This window comes from Homarus americanus, unplaced genomic scaffold (assembly GCF_018991925.1).
Source record: "Homarus americanus isolate GMGI-L3 unplaced genomic scaffold, GMGI_Hamer_2.0 scaffold60559, whole genome shotgun sequence".
NCBI lineage: Eukaryota > Metazoa > Arthropoda > Malacostraca > Decapoda > Nephropidae > Homarus > Homarus americanus.
Window position 1 is genome coordinate 332,373 of NW_024752976.1, and position 22,368 is coordinate 354,740.

The 22,368-nt window shown below is 37.5% G+C and overlaps 1 protein-coding gene across 4 annotated transcripts in view; it reads right to left on the bottom strand.

The window, feature by feature from the left end:
* LOC121855239 (pre-mRNA-processing factor 40 homolog A-like) overlaps nucleotides 1-22,368 on the bottom strand; it is a 46,599-nt gene that overhangs the window by 14,068 nt on the left and 10,163 nt on the right. For 2 of the 4 annotated variants that reach the window (XM_042350124.1, XM_042350123.1), the window contains exons 8-20: nucleotides 20,507-20,620; nucleotides 12,693-12,787; nucleotides 12,357-12,494; nucleotides 11,378-11,500; nucleotides 10,723-10,836; nucleotides 8,899-9,013; nucleotides 7,456-7,678; nucleotides 6,960-7,098; nucleotides 6,393-6,500; nucleotides 3,314-3,508; nucleotides 2,294-2,404; nucleotides 1,743-1,883; nucleotides 1,207-1,304 (exon numbers count right to left, since the gene is read on the bottom strand). In XM_042350124.1, the coding sequence (XP_042206058.1) occupies nucleotides 1,207-1,304; nucleotides 1,743-1,883; nucleotides 2,294-2,404; nucleotides 3,314-3,508; nucleotides 6,393-6,500; nucleotides 6,960-7,098; nucleotides 7,456-7,678; nucleotides 8,899-9,013; nucleotides 10,723-10,836; nucleotides 11,378-11,500; nucleotides 12,357-12,494; nucleotides 12,693-12,787; nucleotides 20,507-20,620 (1,714 nt within the window). The remainder of the gene's footprint in view (nucleotides 1-1,206; nucleotides 1,305-1,742; nucleotides 1,884-2,293; nucleotides 2,405-3,313; nucleotides 3,509-6,392; nucleotides 6,501-6,959; nucleotides 7,099-7,455; nucleotides 7,679-8,898; nucleotides 9,014-10,722; nucleotides 10,837-11,377; nucleotides 11,501-12,356; nucleotides 12,495-12,692; nucleotides 12,788-20,506; nucleotides 20,621-22,368) is intronic. The other 2 variants (XM_042350126.1, XM_042350125.1) reach the window with 1 other exon arrangement.

Below are 22,368 nucleotides of genomic sequence, written 5' to 3' on the forward strand. Positions count from 1 at the left end.
TATAAGAACAGCCCAGTCCCAACCATTGTAAAAATTATCAATAACTTGTAATAAACCAGTGTATTCACTCCCAGTAAACACTACTCCTTGCACTGTCACTATGTTGAAATGAACTGTAGTTTGAGCTTTTCCCCATCTAGTTATTATATGTCTTATTTGTGTCACTTATGTTACTTGTATATTATTTGTAATTCGAAACCCATTCCCCAAATATGTAACTGGATATTTTCAGCCTTCTGGCTGCCAAGCTCTTTCAATAAACCGTTAATTATTATTATTATTATTATTACAATGCCATCACAGTCCCACTCACACAATACCATCACCATAAAACTCACACACTACCATCACTACCCCACTCGCACCAGACTGTGCCGATTATGTGGAACATTTATGTGTCCCAGACAAGTGATTTTTGAAATTTACTTGCCCAGATATCTTTTTTACATGCCCTGGCAAATTTTTGGAGGTAATTTGCTTGTTTAAATAAACATTGAAATTTATTGCATGTATCAACTCACAGATGAGTTGTGTCTGACTAAATGGTGCCAGTGGCAGTAACCCTTACCGTGTGATGTCATAAACTCCTGTCGCTTCACTTATACAACTTCTCAGTTTGGTGGTTCTATTGAAATGTTGACAAGTTGATCAACTGACACGAGGCGGGGTGGCAGCTTCATGTAGAGGTAAATTACCGGCACGTAACTTAGGTCACTAATCCTGGTCCACTGGTTAAACATGTACTTGTACAGGAAGATGGTATCACGCAGATCCTGACAAATTTCTGTCTAGGTATGAACTTCAAAATGTTAACTTGTCCGCCAAGCACATGGACTAGAAAAATCACTAGTCTGGGCATGCCAGGCTCTGCTAAGTTGCACAGTCTAAGTCACATATAAACTACTGTCACACACGCATGTACACACACAGACACACACATGCACTCTACATATGCTCACTCAAGTCTCACCTTTTCAGTGTCAAAATCTCTTCTTACATGACCATTCCTTATTTGCTTTCACAGTCTATTCATTATTATTTAATTCGTTCTTGCACCTGTAAACTGATGCATAAATAAAAGAAAACTGGTCATGGAATATAAATTATTTATAAACTAAAAGAAATGAAAAATAAAGCTGACAGGATGAAAGTTAAGAGAAAGTAAAGTCAGACAGTAGGAAAAAAGGATTTTCTTATTGAACTCACCCCCCACGTGACCTGGAGCGAGACCGTGACCGAGAACGATGCTTCTTTTTCTTGCTGGAGCGCCGTGATCTGTAGGAGTCTTCACTGCTGACTGATCTCTGAAAGAATTTAAAAAAATAAAATAAAATAAATAAACAGTAATATTCATATACAGTATAATAATACACAATAACAAATTACATTAACAGCTGCCTGGAGACTCTTTATTTGTAGTTACCATCAAGTTTCTGCATATCACTGTTCCAAGACTGTCAGTTTACTATTTAATGTGACTCAAAACAATTACTACATATCTAAGATTAATTATGTATTTAGGACGAGGTACATTTTATTAATTCAAGGTTTTATGTTATATCAAGTATCTCTTGGGATGAACATGAGTAAGAGACAAAGCAACAATACATTATACTGTCTAGAAATATAATTACAGTGGGAGAACTTATGACATCAATGTTAACAATACCTTACGTGATGAGCAAACTACACAACATATTAAAATTAATTAACTACAAATTAGCACGAGTTGACACACTCACCGAGCGGCTCCGCCCCTTCTTCTTCTTGCTCTTTTTCTTACGAGAGCGGCGGCGTTCCTCCTCAGAGTCATCAGAGTAACTCTTTGAGCGGGAGCGAGAGCGTCGTGACCTGCGCTTGTGGTGACCCTCGTCACTGTCAGACTGTTGGCAGAGAAGTGTGTTATAACACTAAGGTCAACACTTATGTTTTCAGCAGAAGATCTAAGATAAAAGAAGAACAGACTCAATGTTTAATATACAGCACAGTATAGTTTCATTAATTCTCACACCTTAAAACAAATACACAAGCCTTAACATATGCAGAAAAATCACCATTATACTTTAAAAACCCCATAAAAAACTTCCTTTATATTAAAATAAATTAGATGGATGTTTAAGTACAGGACATGGATTATTATTTACTGTATGTGGGTAAATGAGAAAGGTGTGACAATAGAGGACTGTAAAGTGGTTCCAAGACTGGGTTATGTCCTTGAGATACAACATAATTAAATGACTATAAAAGAGACCACAGGGTGAGAGGTAAACAATGAACAGAAACACGTCATCACCGAGTACGAGTGAGAGCGCGATCGGGATTTCTTTCTGTCTTTCTTTTTGCTTTTCTTCTTATTGCGGGAGTGGTGATGGCCGCACGCTTCCTCCAGGTGCTGTTGATACTCCTGTACAAACAAAATGAAAACAACATTAGTAAAACCAGTCCCTTGAATGTATTGATACAGCTACAAGTTATAACATTATATACAGTACTGAATAAAATGAGAGCTTACGTGTTTGTTGTGACTTATCTTGATAAATATTATGAACAATGATCTTCCTCACATATAACATTTGTCTAAACTGACCATAATCCCTTTTGCTTTAGTACAGTATAATAGATTTCATTCCAAAGACAAAACTGAGAGACATTTATCAATACACTGTACTGTTAGTCTCCCATTGTACCTCTTGAGTGTTAGGGAAGCAGTTTTTATTACCCTTCTCTTTTATCATCATAATAATTACAGCCATTTTCTATTCTTGTGTGGGTTAGCCGTAGTTATATATATATATATATATATATATATATATATATATATATATATATATATATATATATATATATATATATATATATATATATATATATATATACATATATATATATGTATATATATATATATATATATATATATATATATATATATATATATATATATATATATATATATATATATATATATATATATATATATATATATATATATATATATATATATATATATATATATATATATATATAGTATACAACCTTTTGGTTATAAACTAATTTCCTTAGAGGACTTGTGTAATACCATATTATTAAAAATCTACGAACAATACACACAACCTATTTCATAGTTATGATAGAAAAATCATGTCTAAGTTGATTTACAGTATATACATTAAAAACTAATGTTCAGTACACTTCAAATGTTCTATACAAACAGTATAATCTCTATTTTGGTCAAGATTTATTATCAAAGTAATCACCATGTGAGGTGTCATCTTTAAATGCATTTGGCAAACTGACCGAAAACAGCAAAACCCACCTTGAATATTCTGATGCGCTCTGCCTCTATGGTGACGGCAGTGAAGGATGAAAGGTGCTGTACCCGAGGACGTACATCTTCCCAGGTGGAGCCGGAGTCAACACCGATGGACTTAAAGGCAGCGCGTAGACCGGCCTCCAGCCGACGCATCTTACGAGCTTCCTCCTTTTGTCTTTCTTTCTCCCTTGCTTCAGCCTAATACACAAAAATCTTATTTAAATACTGTGCAGCTATTATCATAAGCCTTTTAATTTACTCTGAGTCAATGACCTACATCAGGGCCTTGGGGCAAAAATATAATTATAATAATAATAATAATAATAATAATAATAATAATAATAATAACAGATAATAACAATTATGATAATAATGATAATAATAATAAAGAACCATGAAAAAAATCAATGGTGATAAACAATATATGTACAGTATGTTGTGTTGTCAAAGTAAGAGAGACAATTGAGACCCTGCAATTGTGTGTAAATGAGGCATAAAGTCAGATCAGCAACCTGGAACTTGGTCACAATTTTTGTTATGCCATATGGCAGCAGGGTCTACCATTAGACAACCCATTATGCTTCCAATATCTTCCCAAGCAATAGTACCTCCCTGTTTGATGGCTCCTACTACCTCCACCTCAGATACATGCCAGATAGGTCTGTATCCTAACCTACGTAATATGAGCAGAGACAACATTGTGTCTGCTGACCATAAGTCCATGTCTATGATACTTGTGTGGACAAGGAAGAAAGTGGTCATAGGGTTGGATGGATATCTTTTCAGCCCATTCACTATCCCTGCGATGGATTGTAGGGAGAAGAGCGGCTGAACGTATTTCGAGAATCAGTTATTGATTAATTTCAATAGAAAGATTTGCAAATAAACATGTATAATAATGTCTTTTATTTTCATCTTTAGTTAACTATATTTTCATAATTTACTGTGAATTTACTTTAATATTTGAGACAATTAATAATTTTGTTGTTACTTTTTACTTTCAGTACTTGAATACTTTATGAATGAGATACTTTATTACTTCTACTTAAGTATATTGATCTCTGGATACTTTTACTTCTACTTCATTAATGTAACAAAACTTTTACTTAAGTCACAAAGTCCGGTACTTTTTACAACTCTGATTGTATCAGAATACTGCTACCACCAGAACGAGTTGTTGAGTTTGTTTATTTTTTCCACAGATGATCTTATCATTTACTAGAACCTAATAGAACCTGACCTAATCAACCAAAGAAACCTATCTAACCTTACCTAACTTCCTAGCCAGGGGACTCTGCCCCCTCTCACCATATTAAACTGAAAGTACTTATTATGATATCCGGTACCAATGAAAGCAATTTTGTTGAAGCGTCATGGTGTAATTTACATGTTTTGTGGACGTGAGAGTTCGCTTGGACCAAGCCGGTTAGTTGTAAACAAACAGACAAGCCGTGGTGACTTGTCAGATTTATCAGAGTTGTATTTTTGGTTGTAACAGCACCTTTGGTTTACATAAATATGCACTCAAATGAATAACACCAAGTTATTCATGACTCTAGATCACTTGGCTATGCATCTCTCTCAAGGGTCGAGCCAGGGTCAGCCGATTTAGCAAAACAACCGGCCCACTTTCATGCCCAGGGAGTGGCAGTTCACTCACTACCACTGGACAGGGAAGCTGGGCATTTAACTCAAAGTGTTATCTCAAAATGTTATCACAACAGCTACCACATATTAAATAAATATTTTTTTCATGTACAAAGCTCGTAGATACATCATATTAGAGTACGTAATATGATCAGTTTTCACTGTGTTTTACCCCGCAATTTCACTTATAATTACAATGATAATAATATTTGTGGAAAAATTAAATAAATTGAACAACTCCTTCTGGTGGTAGCAGTGTTCTTGTAAATAACCATTAACACCTGTCCCCTTCATATACAATACTGTATATATCTTATAGGTAAAAAATAACATTCTCAGGAACGCATCTCCATATATGCAACCGTCCCAAATTCATTTTTTTTAGGATAATTAGAGCAGATGTTGTGAATAAAAGTTTTTACACTTTTTTGCTAGCAGCCTACCGCCTCAAAATTACCTTAGCCTTTGTCTTGATTCAAGACATCTTCATGAGACCCACTAATCCCCCACAGCTCCGTGCGAGTGGAAAATACCAATCTTCGCTGTAACACAGTTTCATTCACGAGGTGCCTCGCACGCCCTTATAATATATAGTTTTAGTTTTTTTAATATTTTTATTTTACAAAACTTTTAGATAAACTATATAGGATTATTCTTGTAAGAAAATGGAGTTTTAACTTAATTAAAACTGTTTTTACAGACTTTTATAGTTTAGACTCTTGGAAAACTTTCCCCAGCACCCAGAAACATTCTGAGGATGTGGGCTAGTGTCAGTCTATCTGTAGTTTAGACTCTAAGAAACTTCACCCAGTAACTAGAAAAAATTCCGGGGGGGAAGGAATTTTTCCGGGTTTGAGAATGTTGTCTGGATACCCAGAAATCTCTTATTTCCGGAAGTGCTCTGCACCAATTGTTCCGGAAAACGGGAATATCACTGTAGTATTTCCACACTAACTTGGCCTGTAGGCCCTGCCCTCCTCTATACTAATACTGTAGCTGATTGGTTCATAGAAAACTCAAACTAAATGTGTTCACAATTGGTAAGCAGACCTGTTATTATCTAAAATAATGTTAAATATCTGGACTATCAAAATGCAAATGATTTCAAGTCATCAGCACTTCACAGAGGATGTGAGAAAGTTTTAGATATTTATCATACAGTAAAGGTCGGTATAAATACGCGCAGTCTAGGGGGAGGTAAGACGCCCAGGGGAACCAAACAGAAATTTGAAGCTATAGATGAGGGGCGGGGTTTATAGGCCAGCTTAGTGTATAGTATATCAAATTTTAAGTGAAATATACAGTCATAGACCTGCAGAACTCTGTAGACACACAAAAAAATGTGGCCATAAGTGCACATTAATTTCACTTACCATTATCCTTGTGATAAAATTCTTTGGTACAGTATGTATAAGAATAAACACAAACCACACACCTTCTCTATAAGAGCGTTGTACGTTAGCTTGACGTTACCAGCATCCAGCGTCGCCGAACGAGGGTCGTCACACACCACTGTGGCAAATTCTTTGAAGCTCGTCTTGACCTGCACCATCAAAATAACACACATTATGTATAATACAAGATGACTTCTTACATCTGTCTCTACTACAAACTTCACTTTCTCCTTATACTGAACTGTAGCCATGACCCTCAAGGTTGACAAAACAAGAGGCATGTTCATATTACACCAAAGGTGAAAGATAATATTGAAAACTAAACTTTCAAACAAGTTTTCAATTAAGTAATGTCAAAATATATTTGGTTTAATTTTGAATTTTAGTCATTGTGTCAATCTAAAATCCCAATCCTCTTTCCTGAAGCTGCCTGCCACTCCTCACAGCCTCATCCACGACATCATGACATAAAAAGTTTTTTATCATGAGAAGAAAACTACAAAGATATTGTCTAACAGTTCTTCAGTCTGAGTATTATTAATAGCAAGATGATTACAACAATAAATACCATCCATTGTATTATACTCAAAGATGGCAAGTGTTCTCACCTGGACCTCGAATGACTTCTCTTTCAAAATTTCCTTAATAATTTTCTTTTCATCATGGAAGCGAGACTTGAGATCGGCCACATAAAATTTAAACAAGTCAAGAGGCGTTGATCCTGGCTGACCTAACATGGCCGTGAATCTGTGAAAACAAAACACAAATGATGATTTCTTACCATCAGTTGTAAGATGTGAGCTTAGGGGAGCAGCTGCTGGATACTTGTATTTACATTCCTAAAAACAATTTTTTTTAGTCTAAACACTTACTGTACACAATGGTCCAAATTCTGAAGTGTGACTTGAGGTATAGTATATTTGTGAGGCTGTTTAGTAGAAATTGGCTTTAAGAACTGTGTTCATGAAAGTTCTATTATAAAATGTTAACAGTGTTGTTAACAAGTTACCTGATATAAGATGTTAACACTGTTGTTAGCATGATATAAGACAAACAGTGTTGTTAACATGATATAAGAAATAAAGAGTGTTGTTAACAAGGTACCTGATGTCTGCAGAGATCATTGGATACAGTTCTACCCATAATGACATGGATGTCAGTTTGCCCTGTTCATGCAGCTCATCTAACAGAGCTATATAGTTGTCACGACACTTCCTCTGTTGCCGCTTCACCCTCTTCTTCTGCCGCTCACGCTCCTCCTCTTCTTCTTCTTCAAGTTGTTTGATGTGCTCAGCAAAAACAATGAGGGCATCCTCCTTATCCATACCTACAAGATACAGCATTTCATTTTTGTAAATAATGCTGCTAAAAGATCCCCACAAGTCAAAATATAAAGCAGGGAGTCCAAACTTAAGGCAACATGTGTTCACAACTGCTTTACTGCCTTGTATATAAACAAGAGTCAACTAGAGGTGACAAATCCCCCTTCCTAGGGTCTAAGTGAAAGAGATGGACAGACAGACAGACAGACAGACAGACAGAAATTATCTTGATGAATACAGACCCCCCCCATGTAAACCAGTTGTGCCAAGTGTCTTAACATTCTACTGCAAACTGGCATAAGAAGATTTTACAACCTTATAACTGCATACAGACAGACAAGCACATTCACTGAGCATAATATACTCCACCTATACTGCATAGTAGACAAAAAGAAACAAACATAATTACTTTCTACTTAAAACAACTGGAATGCCCCTAGACAATATACCTATACAGTATATATACTTATACATAGGGGGTTCCCGGGTTCCGTTCTGGAGGATGTTCTTGAGTCGGCTTTGTACATAAGTCCGAAAACATGCTAAGTGCATACCATACATACATCAGTTGTAAAGTTTCACAAAATTCTGTTGAAAATTATTGAATAAGGTTTAATATACAAACTTTTGATTACAGGCAAATACACTGATGGCTATATCTCCCCAGTACACGAAGGAGAGGACTGGGGAAGAGATAGAGGGAGCAGCAAGAGTGCGTACTGTATAGGATATATGCAGCAATAGGTGAATTTTAATATTTTTTTTTCATATCCATCCCTCAGAGGGGTAAACTAACCTAACCTAACTAGGGACATGCCTGGAGGAGTGAGGTGGTGTACACAGGTAAAGAATAAGATAAAGACTTAGAAGTTCATGGCATTAATGGTGTAGAATAGAAAATAAGACGGAAATAAGGCATTGAGAAAGAAATGATAAAATAGGCATTGAAAGTTGTGTTGACCCAAAAAATATGGATCTGGAGACAGGTTTAGATAGTGTGTATCACCGAGGACAATGAAACCAAGTGCTGATATATAAAGAAATAGGAAAAAGAGGACGTAAAGTATAGTACAGTACAGTATGTATGTTGTTAGAGTGGTTAATAGGTGTACCACAGTGTTCAGTGATCATATGCTTGGATGAGTCTGTACAAGCCATTTTAATGTCAAAAAGGCAATTAGGGCACTGAATATACAGCGGCTACATATATAAGTGGTTTACTCACTCAGCAGGTCTGTGTCCTCAGCAAAAGTTGGGTTGTCTATGAGCATCTGTTGTGCCTCTGACCAGGTGGTCTTGAAGGTAATATTGGTCATGCTGTCTAATATCTCACTCAGCACCTGAAACATGCCACAACAATACTCTTAAATGATGACCAAGTGGCAGTTGAGAGATTTATTTAACATTACCAGCTGTTACTACTGTACCAACACCTGTAATACATTACCAGAAAGAATTAGGAAAATTTCACTGTGAATGAGTGGGATTAACGGCATCGACCCACTGCGAACGATCCAAAAATTATGAAAAATTGGATTTTCTGAAGAAAAAAATTGTCTGAACTCTGGCAACCTCTAGCTACATCACTGTCAAGTGTGAATTGAACACTGTGCAATAACATCTTCCACCAAAATATAAAAAATTAAACATCATAGAAGCCCCCTTAACCCATAGTTGGTTTTAGGTGATCCTCGTTTTGTTATTATAATAGTAATATGAACATAGGACTGTTACGACAGTCGCCATCTACCCGGTATTGGTTAAGTAAAATGGTGGTGAGGACTGCCAAGAGTCGCCATACTGGACTGTCTTAATGCTTTGAATCACTCATTAGAGGTTTGGTGTTGGGTTAACCACCTGAGAACAGCCAGTCAGATTGTGGACAGTATGGTTGCCGGTCTCACCTCCTACTCCACCATAGTGGTGAGTACATTATTATTTGTATTGTGTGAACTGCCTTCACTTATGTTATAAGTGTGCAACTCTAAAAATTACTATGCAGGAGGTCCCCGGGGTCACCAACGGGTTCCATTCAGGACGTTCTTAAGTCGAAAATGTACTCAAGTCAAAACACATTCTATGTGCATACCGTACTTACAGAACAATGTTTAAAATCCCACTATATCATAGCCTAAGTCCTTATATACATCTAAAATCACTTCATTTAAGAGGAAAGAAGAAATAGAAAGACAAAATACAGTAAATAAAATAGATCATCAGGTAAATAAAATACTGAAAGCTTAAAGTATAACTTCGTTCGTATCTGCGGGCGTTTGTAAGTAGGACGTTCATAAGTCGGGAACTCCCTGTACCTAATTAGATGGAAACGCTAAAAATTTTGGAGGATTTTTGTTTTTTTATCATTAAATGGGTATAATTGCTTGGTTCTAGTACTTAAGTACCATCACTACATGCTCTTTATGTCATTAAACGCACAATTAATTTCCATCAAAAGTGATTACTATATTTTGATTACCTAAAAAAAATTTATAATAAAAGAAAAAAAATATCATCTTAATTCATTGAAACTTTAATGGAAACACTGTTTGATGATCCTAAGTATTGTGTTAAAATTTCCGATAAATCCACCCATAAAAAAAGAGGTGATCCAGCAGGATGATGGCCTCAATGTTAGGATCCACCAAAGATAACGGAGGAAAATATTTGTGAAAGGTGTGTGTTACCGCCACAGTAAGATAAGCTAGAAGAGAGAGAGAAAGAGAGGGATAACCATAATGAGATATGAGATATAGTGTTGACAACGAATTTGCTGACCAATCTGCTGAGGTGTTTCAATACGAAATCTCTTATCTCATATCTCATTATGGTTATCCCTCTCTTTCTCTCTCTCTTCTAGCTTATCTTACTGTGGCGGTAACAGTGTGCAGGACATTGTGGGAGGGATAAGGGGCAGCTGTGAGAGGTATGCAGGACACAGTGAGAGAGGTGAGGTTAAGGACTGTATGGTACATTTTGTGTATGCCAAGACATTTTGACCATTAATGATACATATTGTTCAGTGAGAAACATTTCCAGTGATCTTTCTCACCTTCATGTTCCTCTTCCTCATTGCTTTGTTTTCCTCCTTCTCCTTTTTGGCAAGGTTGAACACCACATCCTCGTACACCTCCCGGCGCTCCGACTCCGGCACGGTCTTCCACAGCTGCACCAAGATTAACACGTTATTTTAAGTAAAATAAACAGTCCATTAGAACTTATGTACACATATGAGATATGTACAGTATGTATGTTGTGATGTGTGGCCAACATTAGCAACCAAGTAAGTGATCAACATCAAAATTCTCTCACATTCTTCACTTTACGGTAAACGTAAAGAAAATTCTGCAACATAAATATGGTGTCCAAAGTTGTAGCAGATGATCAATCAACTGGACCAACACACCTATACAATAACTCACACATTACTATGATCTCTTACAAAAACCAGGAGGACATATTTAAAGTAGCTTGTATTTAACAAATATAACAAAAACAGTTGCATGAGGATATATAATGATGAATATACAGTAATATAGTCCCATAAATATACCTATAATGTTTGTTCAGTACTTCATATGATACAATAAACACCAAGCTCAATGTTAATTAAACAAATATTTCATGTGTAATGTACCAAAATTTACACAGAGTACTATTGAGATACAATTACATAGATCTAAATGGAGGCAAAACAGTGAGTGTACCTCGAGGTGCTGAAACATCTCGTGGCATCGGTAGTACTTGATGGAGGAGCTCATGCGTTCACTATTCAAGAGGAAATGTTCCAGGTCCTCCTTGGCTTTCTTGGCTCTAAGTCGCTGCTCCTCCTGTGTGTCCAAACAGATAGTAAGAAACTCCATATTTCCTCTTTTTTTCCTTGGTCATTCCTATATATGGCTGGGCTGAGTACTGTTGCATCCTTTCTGGATATACAAAGGTCATCATCATCAACGTTTTACGGCCATTTTCCACACATGCGTGGGTTAAACCGCAATTACCTGAAGGCAGCTGTTAGGTAAAACCAGAACAGGATTCTCCCCCCCCCCCCTGCATACCTAGGTACAGTAGTGCCAAAGTGTGTCAGCCTAGAAAAATGCAGGAGAGACCAGGGGATGGGCACAGTGCTGGTGATCCAGTTGCCACCAGGCATGCTGGAGCAAAGTTGTGTGGCTGGATGCCCTCCCTAACACCAACCCAGTGATATACATAATATAGATAATAATTAAACTTTTCCAAATAACTATAGGGGCTTGCAAATAATGTAACTATAAAAAAAGGACTATAGTAATTGGTAATCTAATCCACACTTGGAAGCCCAGAAAAGAATGGGATGTACAGTACATAGTCAATATTGTGTGAGTGAGACCAAGAAGCTTGTATTCAACACAGGAATCAGACAGGATACGGGAGATAACAGTAGTGTGTTGGGTGATAACTTTACTATTACTATTGTATATTCCATCAACCCCAAAAACCAATGAGGAGTTTGTCTCCCACATTTCTAGAGGTGAAAGAGTATATGTCAAGGTGAGAAAGTATATGTCCTAATGTAATAGTGTAAAGGCATGACTGAATGTACTGCATTACCCACTTAATCTTGATGGCTGGTCATTATTAACATGGTGATAAAGTAATGCGTCAGTGGGTATTAACAAAAGACCTCATACAGCGAGCAACTGTCACCTTCTCTTCCTTGGCACGCTGGACTTTGTAAGCATTGAAGGCTTGTTTCTTCTCATTGAGCTTGTTGAAGGCTTCATATCGTGCATCATTCTGTATCATACGGACGGCTTTGTCCCAAGTAGCATCACTGGGAACACCCTGAGGATAAAACAATCTGATAAAGCTTCAATGTTTCCACCACAGTGTCTCTTAAAACTTTTACTTGCCCAATTTAAAAATAACAAAAAAAATCCACCATTTTCAATTTATGGGAATTATTAAAATTAAGTTCTGGGTGTATTGTATAATGCACTGTACAGTACTGTAGCAGCCTGAGCCACCACCGCCACGCCTCACCTTGTCACGGAGAAACTCCTTGAATGCTTCTAATGCTTCCTTCTTGTCCTTAAACACCAGCTGCTTGGGTTCTGTCACTTCCTTCACTACTTCCACTACAAGTGTAAAACAGCAATAGTAAGACCAACTAATCCCTTTTGTTTCTAAATATAACAAAGAGATGAATAAATATCTACCTTTACAGACACATATACAGGTACAGTACATCATGCTTCTACTGTCACTCATAACCAAACACACTTTACCCCCTTGACTACTTGTAAACACAAAGACATATATTTTAATACACTTATCATTTCATTAAAACAGCTGAAGAGACCCTCAGTTTTAGATCAATCTATTGAAATTAGTCAAAATCTTAAGTTGTGAAGCATGGACAGGAGAGATGTGAGTAGTGCAATAATTGCTTTAGTTATGTTAATGTTTCCTCCTCACCGAGTCAATATGAGAGAGAATTATTCCCAAGTACCAGTAGTTTTCTCAGTCACACACACACACACCTCCACCAAACACTTACTGTATTGTACCATACCTCTCCTCTCATACCATCATTAAGTACTGTAGTTATGTAAATGTTTCTCACTAAACTTGATACTGTATAACAACAGAGGTAACCTGATTCTTCTGAAGATCATCATAATCATCACCTCTACTACAGTACAGTACAGTACAGTACTGTCCTGTAGTATGATGATAACATTACACTACTGTACCATATAATTAAAATGTCACTCACTTATACATCATCATTACACTTATACAGTACTTCACAATTTTCCTTAAGGTTCATCAGATGATCTGATGTTCTTCAGAACTATATTGGTCTACAGTCAACAAAATGATTATATATATACAGTGTGTATATATATATATATATATATATATATATATATATATATATATATATAATCATTTTGTTGACTATAGACCAGAGCAACTCATGCAGAATGTGGCAGGGCAGAGTTTTCATAATAAAGAGCAATAAAGTAGTACTGTAATATGATGCTAATACTCCTGTACAGTACAGTACAGTACAATACAGTATAGCAAGAAAAGTTTAATCAAGTTAACAGCAACACAGTAAAGCTTGTGAGTGAGTGAGAAAAGATCATCCGAACAAGAACAACATAAACAAAGGTTATCTTGTATGCCACATACAGCAGAACCTCAGAAATCCAGAAATAAGTCATGAAGAATATCTTAGCAAATCAGAAACTCTCAGAAAAAAATTAAAAGAAAAAATCCCGTTGGCACAACCAGATGACAGCCCAAAATAAGACTATGAAGGACTAATGAATAATAACGACCCAGGTGATGATATACAGTGCAGTACATTCTAATGAAGACCTGGTTATGTTCACAAACAATGTAAAAAAAACAGCATATACCAAAGCAAATGAAGTCGTACAAGGCTGCCATATTGTTTATGAGTCACAACTAAGATCACAGCTACGTACAGCACATGTGGTCAAGCATATTTACAAGAGTAAAACCTCATTATATGATACTACAGTATATTATTTATAACTAGCAAATGTATTAATTTTTGCAAATATTTTACATGCTTTGTTATTAATAAGAAATATAGCTGTTAGCATGACCAGTTGGCTGGTACTGTAGTGAATGCTGGCCTCACTAGTGGCACACCTCATAATCATGTAAGATGAGCACGGTAATGTAATCCCAAACTTGATATTTACAATTATTTTGTGTATCTGATGGTGCACACACACACTCACTATTCAGACACATAGTGTTTCACTTCATTAATGTATCACAGTTTTATATATGACTTAGCTACAGACAGTGAAATATTTTAGTTATAAAGTATAGTGCTGTGAGCCATCTCTCACAGCTGTAAGGCAATCATGGCATTTGTCTGTTTTTTTCTGACCAGGGTCACCTTTAAGCTGAATAAAATCGTCTGGCATTATTAGCTACACAAAATATTAAAAGTGGCATCCAATAAGTAAAGGGGTTAAGTCTGCTTACTGGAGAAGTACAAAAACAATGCATTATGTAAAAAAAACAAAAAAACAAAAACAAAAAACAAAAAAACAAAAAAAATTGTAGGTACAGTAAGCTGACAAGTGAACCACCTCCTCATGTACTATATAATAAGGACCTTTGTGGACACATGACACCATTCATATGTAGTGGCAATTTCAAATGTTTAGAGATGTTAAGGAAACAGGAGGGAAAGTGACCTGACTGACCTTGTCCACAAAACTGGACAGCTCACACATCTGACATACAGTACTCTTGGCCCCAACATCTCCGGATTTCTGAGGTCGTACTGTATTAACTTATGCTTTTCATGTTGAAGAGAGAAGTGATGCTTTTACAATATGTAGGGCTTGAAACTAACTATGTCCCAACACCAAAATTTTAAGTTCAGACACAAAAAATGTGTAAACAGGACACGTTCAGGATAAGAGAAAAATGCGTTAATGCTCCGTCAAACCCACCAAGCCCGTCATTAGAATAATATGAGCTGCTTGGTACTCACTCTATTTATTGTGGCTACATCTACCATGGATTCAACTTAAGACATGAAGGCCACATCTACTGTGAACTCAAGTTAATACAATAAGGCTATATTTACCATGGACTCGAGCCATATTGACTGTACTGCCATAACTGCACAATGACATAGATCACACACTAACACACTGCACAACCCTCGGTACTGGCAAGATGGTTCATTTTAACATCCTCAGGATCAGCCTCATCCATAATTAGTATCACTAGACTTTACACTTTGCATTGTGGTACACTATATGCCCTTGAACGCACGTTCAACAAATTGTTTTAGTGCATTTTTCAAGGCTAATGAATATAAAATGAAGTGGAATGTGTTGACACATAAAAAGGTGTGGGGAATCACATGGAATCATAAAAAACACCCAAACCCAAAATATAAAGTACAGGGGGACCCTGGGTTACGAACGGGTTCCGTTCCTGAAGACGTTCTTAAGTCGAAAATGTACTTAAGCCAAAACACATGCCATGTGCATACCGTACTTACAAAACAATGTTTAAAATGCCACTATATCATAGCTTAAGTCCTTATATACATCTAAAATCACGTAATTTAAGAGAAAAGAAGAAATAGAATGACAAAATACAGTATATGAAAGTAAAAAATAAATCATCAGGTAAATAAAATACTGTAAATTTAAAGAATAACCTCGTTCGTATGAGCGGGCGTTTGTAAGTCAGGGACCCCTGTACAGTATTTCTGATAAGTATATGTTGAAAAATTCCATTTGTGGTGTGGATATATACAGAATTAGGTTTTTATAAGAAGTGATAGATAAGACAAAAAGGAGGAAAGGCTCAGACGTAAACAGGAGTAATATGGTGTTGTAAAGTCTCAGTATAATAGATTTTTAAAAATACAAATTTGAGAAGTTACTCGAGGAAAGAAGAATTGTTTATACACATTTTAGCCGAGCGTAATATCTCATAGAAACAGTATTATAAAACATGAATGTATTTTGTATTACTGTACAGTATTACACATTCTTATGAAGAGAACGAAGCTGCAGTATTCTGAAATCAATGCATAAACAATTGTTGCTGCTACTGATTTTACAATAAAAATAAAAAATAAATAAAAATTCCAGAATGCACTACAGTACTGTATCATCCAAATATAAAGATCGGCAGAACCAAAGTGGTCAGTTAGTGAGGTTGTACAGCTCTACCCAATGTGTTTATGTGAATAATAAGCCTTTGTGACACATCACAATACTCTTTACATTATCAACCACTTCAACACATATAAAATATTACCAGAATACACTACTGTACACCTAAGGGTCAGTAGAGCTGAAGTGGTCCGGGGCAAGAACAGCATTCCATCCACACTCAAATTCCACCAAACTTCACAAAGGACCAGACTACATACCATAATGGCAATACTGTACAATACTGCACATTAGTAGCTAACATTACTGCTGCTCTCTTTTTCTACAAGTGTAAATAATGCAATTAATGAATCAATGGTTCAACATATGGAAAACACTACACAGTACAGTACATGGTCTAGGTGTCTGCCATACAGTACAGTACATGGTCCAGGTATCTGCCATTCAGTCCATTGTATATGGTCTAGGTGTCTGCCATACACCATATTATAAAGGAAGAAATTGGTCTTTTTCAGAAACTATAAAAAGAAGTTTTATTTTTGTTTATCTCTGAAATGTTTTAAGTTTTGTTTCTTTACAGTACCTTGCACTTGTAGCCAGAAAGGTTACGGTTAATGCTGGTGTATGGCTTATCTCACACTTGTATATTCTGGCTTGGAATCTGAGACACCCAAAAATCAACTGTAGACACCTACATATATAGTTAGTTTCAAGCCTCTGTAAACATATAATAACAAGGGAAGGGCTATGGGTCAGTACATATTGTAGTCTGGTGATGAAGGATTACCAGTTTTAAAAAAGGTTTATAATAAGCTAGACTGAAGGATGCTGGAGACCATTGCTTATACAGTACAGTGCAGTATATAACTCAAACTCATCCCGCTGAAAATCAAGGTGTTTAGAGCATAAAATCAAATCAATAACTAACAGTACAGGCCCAGGAAAATGTGGAGAACGGTAAACTTTTCTCTTTTTTTACATAAGAAACATTGTGGCACCAGCAAATACCAAAATCACAGCCAAGTTGGAGGAGAATGAGAGGTCAGTCCACATTTCCCAAATAGTAATAGACCCGACACTTGAAGGAGAACAGATAGTAGGAGGTGGAAACAATAGAGGGGTGAGAATTCAATAGCTTGATTGTGGAAGGAGAGGAAATATCATAACAGACTATCCTCAGGCAGCTCAATATGTGTGAGAGGAGGCAGCTGGAAGTGTATTGTGATAGAGTGCCAGGTCTTGTGAGACAGCATGCAGACACAGCCCTCAAGACAGAAAAGCAATATCGTGGTTAAGTGAGACAGGAGAAAGATAGGTGGTGAAAGTGGGAAGTGCTCAGCAGGAGGATTTACACTCTACCACATCTAACAGGTACATGTAGATAGAAGACAAACCATGTATGAAGCCTTTGTATACAAGAAGCAGGTGCTCACATGGTACAGTCCCCTTCACTAGTGTGTTTACAGGGGTTTGTCATATAAACATTCCACAAATCATTATCTTTGAGATATTTGTTTTAATTTGATTCTATAGTATGTTTACTATTGCAAGTTCCCTTGTGTTGGATGCAAACAAACACAGGATTACCACACTGCCCATAACCTAACAAGCCCCTGTAAATGCACTAGTGAAGGGACAACTGTACACCACTGAAACATTCCCAGCTTTATGTAGGAACACTTTGATGAGTTATGTTACAAGGTTCAAACTTAAAGTAGAAGTATCTGTTTTACCTATCAAGTTTATTCTCTTATTGGTTCATTTGAATTGTTTTGGACACTAACAGTTGGGAAAGGATCAAATTTAGAAAGACAGAGGCAGCGATTAGGGTTTGGAACCGTTAAATTAAACTAAGTTACTGTTTCCCCAGCTAGTGCTGCTGCACAGATCCAACAAAAAGAGAGGTAATGGGTGTTGCAGAAGAATGAGGGTAACATACTTAAGATGAGGATGAAGAGAAGAATAAGGGTAGTAGAATTGGCTGGAAAATGGAAGTAAATTTAAGGAATCTTCTGTGTAAGTGTGTGCATGTTAGAGGTTGGTGGGCGAAGATGGTGTGTGAGAGGACAGTACATCATCTACACCACCAAGAAGACAATTGGAAAGATATTAAGGATTAGAGAAGAGAGAATGAGAAAAAAATAAAGCAGCTTAGAAAGCAACACATTGGTTCCACATACAGTACTGCCAAATGGTTTGAATATCTCAAGGATCACAGCAAAAGTTTCACCAAAGCAAAGCTGATTGTATGAGGATCTCACAATAAAAATTATCACCAGTAAATCCTGGTCAGCAAATACCATATTGGTGATTAGAGACAAGGGAGTTAGGCTTCAGACGTAAAAAAAAACAGAGTTGAAAATTTCAGACTTTAGACAAGGGTGAAGTGCAGGTAATGGTGAGATACAGTATAGTAGTTGGAAGATTAAAGCTGTCTGCTTTCTTAAGGATGAGCTGAACTAAAACTTCCATGTACGAGAAACAGTGTGAAATTTGAGACAGAGGCAAAATATACTAAAATATACTAATAAAATAAGGAGCTCAGTGTGCTGGCTACAAACTTTGACCACTTTCAGGAAAGTAAGTACAGTACAAAGTAGACTTTGAGAGAGGGGAAAATAGGAGACAGAGCAAAGGTTCTGTGAGAGGCAGAGAATGAGGACAGGAAGAGTTGGAATTGCTGGAAGAAGAATTAGAGGAAAACAAAAAATAAACTATAAAGACTGGTTTCCTCCATAAGAGTTAGTCATAAATTGAGTTGCTAAAGTTCTTCAGAATTTTTCTTTGTCAGATGAAGAATTAGTCAAGTACAGTACAAACAAAGTGCTTTTGGTTGGAGAAAACAGCTTGATATGATTCCAAGTGGACACAAAGACAGATGGGGAGAAGAGAAGAGTTTCATGGTCTGATATGATCTATAATCTGACAAGTTATCTATCATAACATGAAGGATCAAACCAGCAGTGAGAAAAGAAAGATTTAGTAGATAAATTAGATGTAGGACCCTTCTCAGCAGGATGACCTCTGACATATGCGCAGTACACTTGGAGACATCAAGGCTGAGGGAATTCACTATAAAAGCTGTACAGTACATGGAAGACCTTCAAGGCTTCACTAAGTACCTAAAGAGGTTTTAGAGGGTGAACATGTGCAAGATGGAGGTAAGTTGATGATAGGATGACACAAAGGAGGAAAAATTACATACCGGTATTTAAAGTTAAGAAGTTCACAAATGATGGAATATATAAGAATGTTTGTGAGCTTAAGTTGGATGTTGGAATATTTGTTGAAGTTTGTCAAGTAGGGAAGAATAAAAGACTCTGACTCAACTGAAATTATCCTCTGTAAAACTAAATGCATTCTTTGTGGCATCTCTTTGACTTCATTTGTAGAGAGGATTTCAAAATTAGGTCTTGTGACAAGAGTTTAAGTAGGTGAAGAGTTCCACCTAGTTGGAGGGGTTAAGTGGGTATAAAATACAAAATGGTTGACAAAGAAGGCAAAGTCATTTTTGGCCACATGACATATCAATTTAAGGTCCATGAGGCAAGCAATTAGATTACAGATCTTCCCCGACTTACGACCTACTCGACTCACGACCACCCGCACTTATGACCTGCCTCAGTCGTACCAAAATTTCGTAGAATTACATATTTTTGAGTCCCAAAGTCAGTACACAGACAAAATTTTTGTTTGTAATTCACTTTAAAATGGCTGGCAAGCTTAAAAGTAAGTGTTTTGTGGTGCTGAGAAGAAAAAGAGACACCCATTTTCGATTTTCTATGTATTATTTAAGCATTTCCGACTTACGATCATTTCGACTTATGACCTGGATTTGGGTCCCTAACCCCGTTGTAAGTCGGGGAGGAGCTGTATTTGGTATTACACTTAGCACAGGTACCCAGTTTTTGGTATTACAGTAAGCACAGGTGCCCAACTTTTTAGTGGAAACTATGATGCATCTTAGAGAGCTTTGGTGAAGTTCAAGAGAAGCAGCATTAGAAAACTTGGTCTCAAAGAAGAGGTGAAAAAGTTGAGAAGATTAAACTAATTATATTTCACAAAGGAGAGATTAGCAAAGACTGTGAGTGTTGCACAAATGGAGGGAGAAAGGGTCGGGTCTAATGCTGGAGCCAGAGTCATGGGTGGAGCCATTACTACCTCCGGCAGAGTCCACCCTCTTTACGCCGGAGGAGCCGGTCTGCATCCCGGAGAGCCTTAGCATCCCTTCCCGGGAAGAACTTGGGGCCGTTACTGCGGTCTGCTCTGTCATGGCTTTAGATTTGAGAAGAGAGGCTGAGAAAGAGAATGGGTGTGGTTGTGTGTGCGCTGGAGGGGCTCAGCACAAGCATGTTGAGTAAGTGTAACAGAAGGAGGTGATGTAAGGGCCATCCAGCACCCTGGAGTAAGTGTGGGTACAGTACAGCATACAACTATAAATTGAATTTATTTTTTAGATACTAAGTTCTATTTATCGTCTAACACCTCCCATTATTTGACTCACATGTCGCAACACCAAGTCCTCAGGTCGGGCTCTGGGGTACATATTGGGGGTGCACCGGACAAGGTACAGTATCTGGCCAAATAATTGTCCTATCCAGCCAGATATTAACTTCAGGGTAATGGGTATCATCATATGATTTCCAGGCAGGAGGGTAGATGGTATCCTGCCCTACACCCAGCAGAAAGGTACACTGTATCCTGCCCTACACCCAGCAGGAAGGTACACTGTATCTTGCCCTACACCCAGCAGGAAGGTACACTGTATCCTTCCCTACACCCAGCAAGAAGGTATGCTGTATCCTTCCCTACACCCAGCAGGAAGGTACACTGTATCCTGCCCTACACCCAGCAGGAAGGTACACTGTATCTTGCCCTACACCCAGCAGGAAGGTACACTGTATCCTTCCCTACACCCAGCAAGAAGGTATGCTGTTTCCTGCCCTACACCCAGCAGGAAGGTACACTGTATCCTGCCCTACACCCAACAAGAAGGTATGCTGTATCCTTCCCTACACCCAGCAGGAAGGTACACTGTATCCTGCCACACCCAGCAGGAAGGTATGCTGTATCCTTCCCTACACCCAGCAGGAAGGTACACTGTATCCTGCCCTACACCCAGCAGGAAGGTACACTGTATCCTTCCCTACACCCAGCAAGAAGGTATGCTGTTTCCTGCCCTACACCCAGCAGGAAGGTACACTGTATCCTGCCCTACACCCAACAAGAAGGTATGCTGTATCCTTCCCTACACCCAGCAGGAAGGTACACTGTATCCTGCCCTACACCCAGCAGGAAGGTATGCTGTATCCTTCCCTACACCCAGCAGGAAGGTGCACTGTATCCTGCCCTACACCCAGCAGGAAGGTACACCCATGGGTTAACTAAGAGAATCTAAATCATACTTCAAATGATCTTTATTCTACTACACAGTGACAGACAAAACAGGTGAGAAGATCCTTGTCTCTGAGTCAATACTTACTGTACACTCACAACCCCTATGATGGAGAAACAGCTACACTTCACCTCTAATACCACTTCTATACAAAATAAATAATGCTTTAATAGATGCTTGAAGAGCTGTTGCCTTGAGTCATAAAGATTTAGTTTGGGAGATTTTATTGTCATTAATAATCCAGTATCAGGCTGGACATTTTTCTTAATATCCAGCTTATCCAATATCCGGCCAGATAGGAAATTCTGCCATCCCATGCATCCCTAGTATGTACTTAGACATTTGCAGCTGGGACTAATTCATTAATTAGTTAGGCTTTCCCTTCACAACTAAGTTGTTGAGTGGATCAGTGTACACCAGTACAGTTAAGTGCAGCACAGGAGGCCCCCCCCATCTTCACGGATTTATATTTTGGGGTCCTCTATTATTCATGGATGACACCCTAGATGTACCCAAGAATGTCTGAGGGTAGTTTTAAAGTTGCCAACATTTTTGCAGCTGGGACCGGAAACCATTCGTTCTAAAGACAGCAATTTCCTTTATTTGTATTGTAAATATATGTGTGTGT